The sequence below is a fragment of the Leptodactylus fuscus genome, chromosome 1 (assembly GCF_031893055.1).
Source record: "Leptodactylus fuscus isolate aLepFus1 chromosome 1, aLepFus1.hap2, whole genome shotgun sequence".
Lineage (NCBI taxonomy): Eukaryota > Metazoa > Chordata > Amphibia > Anura > Leptodactylidae > Leptodactylus > Leptodactylus fuscus.
This window is the reverse complement of record NC_134265.1, coordinates 167,966,895-167,977,545: the sequence shown is the minus strand read 5'-3', so window position 1 is coordinate 167,977,545 and position 10,651 is coordinate 167,966,895. Positions and strand designations below refer to the sequence as shown.

General features: G+C 41.4%; 1 protein-coding gene across 1 annotated transcript in view; it reads left to right on the top strand.

Annotated features, from left to right (window-relative positions):
• Positions 1-290: 290 nt before the first annotated feature.
• The window catches only part of TEK (TEK receptor tyrosine kinase), a 97,537-nt gene continuing 87,176 nt past the window's right edge, over positions 291-10,651 (top strand). Inside the window, exon 1 of the mRNA XM_075279360.1 lies at positions 291-537. Coding sequence (XP_075135461.1) covers positions 486-537 — 52 coding nt within the window. The 5' untranslated portion in view covers positions 291-485. The remainder of the gene's footprint in view (positions 538-10,651) is intronic.

Below are 10,651 nucleotides of genomic sequence, written 5' to 3'. Positions count from 1 at the left end.
AAAGAACTCTAAGAATTTCTCATTTCCTCACATCCGTGTTGAGGGATTTTAGATTACCACTCCTACTTGTACACTACTTGTACACTGCCATTGTGGTATGAGCCACCCATTAGAGTGGCACAAATGTATTACAATGGGAATACCTCAGTCACTTTTTAAGGATTATTAATACCCACTAGCCTCAACCCATTCTCTAGATTCCTCTCTTGAGTGCATTTGAGTGTACTACAAGAACGACTAGCACAAAATACCTTAAAGATCCTGCCTTTCACATCCTAATCTAAAAAGGAAACAGGAAAAAGGAACTTCAACTCCCAGTGCTTAGACAGCAGCGAGACAGTAGTAAACCAGTGTCCATGGGAAAGCAGGGAGAAAGTACGGTGTGCTAGAGCCGCACCGAACAGAACAGTCAAGAAGAAATAGTATGTGATCTGCATCAACTCTATGAACTCTCGTGAAAATTGGATGGATATATTTTGGAAAGCATGGATTTTTTAGCATTTTCTGCTGTCTGTATTTTACAACTCATCGTTTCAGGTAAGAAAACTCATAATACTATCTAATATACGGTTTGAGAATCACAACTCGATTATGATACTAATTGAACACCTCTAAAATTAAGATTATTAATACTATAATAATTGTGCGTTACATAGCGACATCCCATGCGCCTCCTCTACGATATTTACCGGTTGTTGATAATTGACCTACCAATAAACTGCAATATAACTGGTATTGATACTATTATTACACCGTTATTACACTGGTTTATGTACAAGGCATACTCAATAATATACGATTACTACTATGGTGGGAATCAGAACTTTTTGATCTTAATAACTATGTAGAAATATGACACATATCCCGGTAGATATATCGTGAGGGGAGTTTTTAAAGTCAGGAGTCTGCATTGGTGTAATTTGTACCAAATCTATGAAATGTCACATAGTGTTTGATAGATTTAGCACATCTATAATAATTTTTACCCTAAGATGTTACTTCGCTTTCTGTGTCATCTCCTACTTGACAAAGCTTTAAAAAGTTGTACATGATAAATCTGGTGTATTTTGCATGCGAGTCATATTTTAGGTCCACTTTCTCACCCACTTTTTAGATTCTCAATCAGTGGTTTAAAAATACAAAAGTTTCTAAATTTTGGTACAAATAAGCTTTGGCAGTTACAAATTCGTGGAGTTTTTGACACCAGAATTTTGGAGGGTGGGATTTGATAATTTAGCCCGTCATGTCAGGCTACATGAGTTGTAATTAATAGTAAATGGATATTTTAATATGCAAATTAATCATAAAATAAGTGGCTCATAAAAGAATAAATGGGGCAACCTGACCCAACCCCCACACCACTCCACCCACATTCACTCAATGTGACAGATGAAGCACAGATTGGGGCTTGTGCCTTATGTTTGCCACAGGAAAGGGTCGTGTGCCAAATGTGTGCCACAATATCATCCCTGTAAGCCAGATTTACAGAATGATAACCCCACCACTCAGACTGGAATGTGACTAATTTGTGAGCCTGGTTATAATGGATAACTTTTGCATTATTTGATGCGTGAAAGGTTATGTAACAACACTACTTTTATCCTATGTTTTTGTGATCAATATTTTTCTTTACTTGCTTTTCTGGTCCTCTAATAACCACTCATTTTTATTTTTTTTAAAGAAAACACGATAAGACAATAGCATACATTTTAAGGGGTAGGTTGCTGTATGGGGTCTTCCTTTTAAGAGTGTGTACTTGATTTATGTGGCATCCTAAAACAAAATCAAATTTGGTACAGATTAATGCCTCCATAGTTACATAGTAGATGAGGTTAGATAAAGACATCAGTCCATCAAGTCCAACCTATAACCCTATAGTGTTGATCCAGAGGAAGGCAAAAAAAAAAAAACCATGAGGCTTTTGCCAATTTCCCCATTTCAGGGGAAAAAATTCCTTCCTCACTCCAATCTGGTAATCAAAAGCCATTATAAATTGAAATTTATAAAAGTTATTATGCAAATGAGTACCCTGGAGTACCAAGGATGTTTCCAATGCTCCAGGCTTCTCCTGCCACCTGGCCGCTGCTGATGGAAGAATGACAGGGCCAGGCAGAGATGCCAAAGTCTTGCCTAGCCGTCTTTTCCCATAGAAGCAATGTGATTTACAGTATTGGAGCATGCGTGACCACTCCTTACACTTCTGGCTGGGGGAGGTGCAATGTGCATACGCTGATACAGCAAATGGTGACAAAACCATGAGAATACAGGGCCAGGCGAGGCCTTAGCCCTGTCATTCTTGCATGAACAGTGGCCACATGGCCAAACGAAATGTAGCGCGTGAGAGCAGCTTGGAGCACTGGAGATGCCCTCTGTGCTCTATACTGCTCTTTTGCATAATCCATTCTATAAACTTTAACTTAACAATGGTGGACCAAATTGAAAAAAGAAAAGAAACATTATATTCAGGTGCCCCTAAAGTATCTTGCAGTGTGTTTATTTCCATTTACTTATTCCTGGTGGTAGACTCCCTTTAAGTCATATGTGAAAATTGCTTTACTAAAAAAAAAATGTTTCTTGAGCTTGAATGCAAACGCACTCTTAGCTTTGATGAAAATGTGAGTAACTTTGCAACATATTGTTTTTTTATTCATTATTAATTGCTTTTTTATGGATGCCCACATTATATTTGTTCTTTATTGTTTTAACTATATCAGTAAGTTTAAGTATCAGTAAGTTAGCATGTTCCTGGTATGGTGCCTTAATAGCTACAATGTATCTTATATAAAAGGATAGACTGGGTTCTCTATAAGAGGGTATAGTCTTGGTGTCTCAGATAATCATGGGGGCCATTTTTTAACCCCTAGAAAATAGCAGATATTACCTGGGTAAATTGCAGCTAGCCAAGGCTGCCCAATGGCAGATATTCAAATGAATAAGTAGCATGTAATCCATGTCTAGGCCTAGTACTGTGGGGAAACACTCATTGTTAGTGGCCCTCTGCTCTGGATAAAGATGAGGGGTATTGAGTGAATTTGTCTATATGCTGTAATAGGAAACATGAGATGAGATCTTTGAAAAATTTATCGCCGAGGGTTTCTAAAATCCTGGAATGTCAAAATATTCCTTTTCCTATTGTTTTCTGATACTGAAACATCATCCTTCAATGTGCTACAGTGCTATACAGTCTTGTATCTAGTATAATTCTAAACACTGTGCAATAACCATATGATGATCACAACACAAACAAATGTGTAGAATATATATGGCAGGATTTTTCAAGAGATACTTTGTGTCCAAGGGCCTAAAAGCAAATGCTTGTCTTCAGGGTTAGAACTAGATTACAGTACATTCAATGGCAGGCAGTATTGTCCATTTCATGTTCATTTATCTGCATTGTATCTCTGTTCTGTAATAGCTGATCCAACCATATCACACAAAATGGGCTATCAATTACTAACTTGTGATGCACAATACTCATTTTCATGTTCATTTTTCATGTTCATAATGGCTGTATTTCCAGGAGTTAAAATAAAAAGAATCCCATTGTGTAACCTCAAAACAGCTTTTACATATGCAAAAATTATGTTTAGGAAAACAATCATCAAATAAAAGGAAAGTAAAATTTGTTAACTTATATTTTCAATAAAGTAAGGTCAAACAAGCGATTTTATGGAAATCATATGTTACCTACCTGTTTAGCAGGTATCTGATCCACAGGAACTGGAGAAGATTATCAGGATGGAGGCAGGCCATCAGTATTTGGCTCCCAGAAAACTCCTGTCCTTTGTGAAGACCATGGTGTTGTTACTAGTAGGCATCATGATGTCAGTCTATAGTCAGACTATAATGGGGTCCGTGTGCTTGCCGCGGGATCTCCGGAGGGATCATGTGGACAGGAAAGTACTTCACAATCTACTTTCCTGTCCGCATGATGGGTGGGCAGCGTGTGGCTAGCACACGGACCCCATTATAGTCTATGGGATCCGTGTGCTTTCACAGCACACCGATTGCACTTGCGTTCGGTAGTCCGTTCGGGGGGTCTCCATGTGGACTTCCCACACGGAATACCGAATGCAGATGTGAAAGAAAGGTAACACAAAACATATATAATGATTTACCTGTCAACTTTAGAGAAATGAATGCTGGGCTCTGGTTACTCTGGACAACTGCTCCAGTTTTTGTAGTTATTCATCTCCCATCAGGGTGGTTGCCAATATGCGTTCACTGCTTATCACTGTTGTGGTGGTATATTATACTGTATACAAGAATTGTTTAAAAAATTCATATTCTGAACTATTTACAGCTAACAAATAGATTGGAAATGTATATAAATATATATTATTATAAACTAGTCTGCCAAATTTCAGGCAAATAAATAATTTATTTTTTTTAATTATTTTGGGCCGAAAGTAAATTCATTGAAATGAGTGTTTGGAAATGAGAAACCATTAACTGCTCAGTGATTGAGTCTCTCTCCCTGAAGATGGCGACACCACAAGAGATTTATGATGATGTTACAGACATTGGGAGACCCTGCACTTGTATTTGTCTGTAATGAAGTGGCACAGGGAATTTCACTGAGAGTCTTGTCATACCTGCAAAATTGCCATGTCACCATTGCTTTGAGCTACTACTGAACCACCCACCCTACTCGCTATTTATTTCCCCCAAGTGACTTTCATTTATTTCTGCAAATAAAATTAAACCTGTGCTGAAAAAGCTTGGCATCTCATTCTAAAGTGATATGAGCAGTACATGGTTGTAGGACCAGGATACACAATCTTTTCCAGAAGGCCCAGAGTGGCCTTGGGAAAATTGTGTTGGCATTGGGGGGCACTATGTTGAAAAATGAAGTGAGACTGGTGGCTGAAAGTCTATATCTGATACCTGACAAGCTTTTGAACTACCCTTATGCTGTGTAACCCCTGTTTCTATAAGTGCACATGCTGAAATCTGATGCCCATCTCAACAGCCATGTCAGTTTTCCTTCTTTTGTTACACCGTGATTTCACATTTCCTACTGGCTTGGAAAAAGACAATGCTAAGTTCTTGGTGAGGTCAGAAAAGCAATCTTGACATTTGCTACAGGCATAGGAAGTAAAAAGGGCACATAAAGGACAGCATTAACCTTCTGCCAAGCTGGCAGCCAGGGTGTTCACTATAACATGAAATGCCAAGTATACCCCACCTCTGTTTTGACTGCTGTTGTTACTAGTTTACAAATAGAGATGAGCGAACAGTGTTCTATCGAACACATGTTCGATCGGATATCAGGGTGTTCGCCATGTTCGAATCGAATCGAACACCACGTGGTAAAGTGCGCCAAAATTCGATTCCCCTCCCACCTTCCCTGGCGCCTTTTTTGCACCAATAACAGCGCAGGGGAGGTGGGACAGGAACTACGACACTGGGGGCATTGAAAAAAATTGGAAAAAGTCAGGTCAGGTGACCTCCATTTTAGACGAATAGTGGATTTCAAATCCGGGTCATATGAGAATGTGAACTTTGTGACTATGAGACAGGGATAGCTGTACAGGCAGGGATAGCTAGGGATAACCTTTATTTAGGGGGGAATGTTATTAAAAATAACTTTTTGGGGCTCTATCGGGTGTGTAATTGTGATTTTTGTGAGATAAACTTTTTCCCATAGGGATGCATTGGCCAGCGCTGATTGGCCGAATTCCGTACTCTGGCCAATCAGTGCTGGCCAATGCATTCTATTAGCTTGATGAAGCAGAGTGTGCACAAGGGTTCAAGCGCACCCTCGGCTCTGATGTAGCAGAGCCGAGGCTGCACAAGGGTTCAAGCGCACCCTCGGCTCTGATGTAGGAGAGCCGAGGGTGCACTTGAACCCTTGTGCACCCTCAGCTCTGCTACATCAGAGCCGAGGGTGCGCTTGAACCCTTGTGCACACTCTGCTTCATCAAGCTAATAGAATGCATTGGCCAGCGCTGATTGGCCAATGTATTCTATTAGCCTGATGAAGTAGAGCTGAATGTGTGTGCTAAGCACACACATTCAGCTCTACTTCATCGGGCTAATAGAATGCATTGGCCAGCGCTGATTGGCCAGAGTACGGAACTCGACCAATCAGCGCTGGCTCTGCTGGAGGAGGCGGAGTCTAAGATCGCTCCACACCAGTCTCCATTCAGGTCCGACCTTAGACTCCGCCTCCTCCGGCAGAGCCAGCGCTGATTGGCCGAATTCCGTACTCTGGCCAATCAGCACTGGCTAATGCATTGTATTGGCTTGATGAAGCAGTGCTGAATGTGTGTGCTTAGCACACACATTCAGCTCTACTTCATCGGGCTAATAGAATGCATTGGCCAGCGCTGATTGGCCGAATTCCGTACTCTGGCCAATCAGCACTGGCTAATGCATTGTATTGGCTTGATGAAGCAGTGCTGAATGTGTGTGCTTAGCACACACATTCAGCTCTACTTCATCGGGCTAATAGAATGCATTGGCCAGCGCTGATTGGCCGAATTCCGTACTCTGGCCAATCAGCACTGGCTAATGCATTGTATTGGCTTGATGAAGCAGTGCTGAATGTGTGTGCTTAGCACACACATTCAGCTCTACTTCATCGGGCTAATAGAATGCATTGGCCAATCAGCGCTGGCCAATGCATTCTATTAGCGTGAACTGAGTTTGCACAGGGGTTCTAGTGCACCCTCGGCTCTGCTACATCAGATTGCTACATCTGATGTAGCAGTGCCGAGTGTGCATCAGATGTGTAGTTGAGCAAAACTGACTCAGCACTGCTAAGTCTGCATTCGCATAGGAATGCATTGGCCAGCCTTCGGCCAATCAGCGCTGGCTCTGCCGGAGGAGGCGGAGTCTAAGGTCGGACCTGAATGGAGACTGGTGTGGAGCTATCTTAGACTCCGCCTCCTCCAGCAGAGCCAGCGCTGATTGGTCGAGTTCCGTACTCTGGCCAATCAGCACTGGCCAATGCATTTCTATGGGGAAAAGTTAGCTTGCGAAAATCGCAAACTGACAGGGATTTCCATGAAATAAAGTGACTTTTATGCCCCCAGACATGCTTCCCCTGCTGTCCCAGTGTCATTCCAGGGTGTTGGTATCATTTCCTGGGGTGTCATAGTGGACTTGGTGACCCTCCAGACACGAATTTGGGTTTCCCCCTTAACGAGTTTATGTTCCCCATAGACTATAATGGGGTTCGAAACCCATTCGAACACTCGAACAGTGAGCGGCTGTTCGAATCGAATTTCGAACCTCGAACATTTTAGTGTTCGCTCATCTCTATTTACAAAGTATTTTGTACTTTGGAGCTATTTCAGTAGAGAAAGCTCCTTTATTCAGCCATGCAATGTGCAGGCATTGTGTTTATAATCCATGTTCTATGTGCTAAATTTGGCCTGGCGCGGTGAAGATCTAATCTGAGTATTCAGTACACTAAGCTGATACACTAAGGAATTATATAAAACTGCTGAAAAGGTTCAGAAGTGTGGCTGTATATCTAACCATTTACGTCTTATTTTTCTGCACTATAAAATCATACCACCCCTGGTGAAGGCTTCCCTCAACCTTGCCACCACAGTGTTTGCATATGACACAATTCAAATACCCCGAGTGCCACACTGAGAGACTTTATAGATGGCATGTTCTGTTAATGTAGGCAGAACACATGCAGGCATTTCCCAAGTACTGTAGGGTTTAGATTCATGTAGTAGTAGTAATAATAATAATATATTTTATTTATATAGCGCCAACATATTCCACCGCTATGTACAATTTGAAGGGTTCAAGTACCGACAAAACAGATACATTACAAATAAATAGTCACACAATGGCACTGAGGGCCCTGCTCACAACAGCTTACAATCTATGAGGCAGAGGGGGTGACACAAGAGGTAGCAGGGGCGGCATTGCTTATACAGAGGTCGGACAATGTAATAGAGGTTACTGTCATTACACAAACATAAAACTGTATGAGCCATCACCAATTGTGACCTTTAACATGTGGATGGTGCTTGGACATATAAAGTTAGCCTGAAATAGCATCATATCATCTTGGGTAATGTGGGAGCAGGAACATAGGAGGGTTCATTTTAGGGATTTTAATTATGGAACAGAAGGGTTTACATTAGGAATTGTAATAGGCCTGTCTGAAAAGATGCGTCTTTAGCTTGCTCTTGAAGCTGTAGAAATTGGGAGTTAATCTGATTGTCCGGGATAGAGCATTCCAGAGAAGTGGTGCAACTCGGGAGAAGTCTTGTATACGAGCGTGGGAAGTTCTCATGTAGTCATTCTTGGTCATTTTAGATACCTGCAACCATTCACATCAACAAATGGAAATTCCCTCATATTTTGTGCTTTCTTTTTACCATGTGTTCAAGTATAACAGCTGACGGATGGGTGCACTTATCTGGAAAAAACAACATCCATCTCTTAGTCCATGAAAAACACAGGTAATAAGCTTTAGGCTCTTGTATATGGACCCTCCCTTGTGCAGCATCAGCTGGATAATATTTCTACCCTGGGGCCCAGTGAGTTATATTTACTCCTTTGAATGTACAATAAGAAGGTGAAGAGTATGTTTTAGCTTTAACGATTATTTGTACTAGTTTTCATGTATTAAGGTGACTGAAAAGACATTGAAAACAGGTCAATATTCATTGAAAATAAGAATCCATCTACTTCAGCTGAATGGCACATTCCAGAAAGCACATCACATTCCTGACTGCCATCAATTCCGTTTACCCATAAGGACTATGCTTAAAGATTATTTTTAACCCCTTCCCGACATGCGCCGTAATAGTATGGCGTATGTCGGGTCTGTAACTATGGCGACCGCCCGGGAGCCGGGCGGCCGTCATAGCCGCCGGGTGTCTACTGCTTTAAGCAGTAGACAACTGGCTTTAATGCCTCCGATCGGTCCCCGGACCGATCAGAGGCATTAACCCCTCCGGCGCCACGGTCAGAGGCGCCATTTTCCTGGCGCCGCCATTTTGCCGGTGATTGCCAGCTCTTGGAGCATGCTCCAGGGCCAACGTCACGTTGGCATGACAGCCGGGAGCCTTTACAAGGCTCCCAGGCTTGTCTGCAAATTCTCTCTTTTGCAGGCTGGTCTATGCAGCCTGCAAAAGAAAGGATGATTTTTTTGCAATGCATTAGCATTGTAATGCATTGCATTAGTGATCAGATCCCCTGGGGTTCAACACCCCTAGGGAGTCTAATAAATGCAAAAAAAAAAGTATATAAAAAAAAATAAAAAGTATTAAAAATTCAAATCACCCCCCCTTTCCCTAGAACAGATATAAAAGTAGTTAAAAACTGTGAAACACATACATGTTAGGTATCCCCACGTCCGAAATCGCCCGCTCTACAAATCTATAAAAATATTTTTCCTGTTCGGTAAACGCCGTAGCGGGAAAAATAGTCAAAAGTGCCAAACCGCCGTTTTTTCACTGTTTTGATTCTGATAAAAATTTTAATAAAAAGTGATCAAAGCAATAACATTTCCCGAAAATGGTAGAACTAAAAAGTACACCCGTCCCCGCAAAAAAAGACGCCCTATGCATCCCCGTACACTGACGTATAAAAAAGTTACAGCTGTCGGAATATGGCGATTTTTATTAAAAAAAAAAAAATTTTAACACAGTTTTGGATTTTTTTTTAAGGGGTCAAAATGTAAATAAAACCATATAAATTTGGGATCCCCGGAATCTCACCGAAACAGAGAATACAGGGGACATGTCATTTTGGTTGCACAGTGAACACCGTAAAACCAAAGCCCGTAAGAAAGTCGCAGAAATGCATTTTTTCTGAAAATCCACCCCATTCTGAATTTTTTTCCTGCTTCCCAGTACATTATATAGAATAATTCATGGTGGCATCATGAAGAAAAATTTGTCCCGCAAAAATTAAGACCTCATATGGCTCTGGGAGCGGAGAAATAAAAAAGTTATGGGGTTTAGAAGGAGGGGAGTCAAAAACGAAAATGAAAAAATGCCATCGGCGGGAAGGGGTTAAGAGATTTGGCGTAAAAGACAATTGCTTGACGTCTTTGCTAATAAACGTGGAAATCACTTTTTAGACATTTCTACGATTTATATGAAAAGCAGTATAGGTTAGTGGGAAAGGGATATCATTTGGTGGAAATTCAACTTTGCATGAGTTGCACCACCAAGAGCCAAAAATATGCCAAGACATTTTTCTGGGGTTAACTAAACCAAGTAATATGATGTATAAACTTAGATAGTCTAATACTGCAACATTGCTGGGGACATTTGTATGGAAAACGGGTTTTTTTTTTCCTGATATGCAGATATGCAGTGACAGAACAACCAGGAACACTAGCAAGGGGTCCCAGAGACTGGAGAGCAGAGAGGCTGTCAATCAAACACACCTAGACATTATAGGATGGGCTATGTTTAGGAGATGCAGAACTGGAAATGGAGTCCATCCAGACTCTGCAATGCCCTGATGCACTAGATCACGTGTCAGAAACTTCCAGTACCTGTGCTAGGATCGGCACTATCTGGCACAGGACTCTCTCAGCTATGCTGCTCTAGGGGAGGTGTGACCTTGGTATGGGCATGAGTTGCCCTAGTCAGAGGGCAGCAAGGCTGGACAGGTTTGTATGAATCTATTCAACATAAAGATTGGGCTATATAAGGTCATC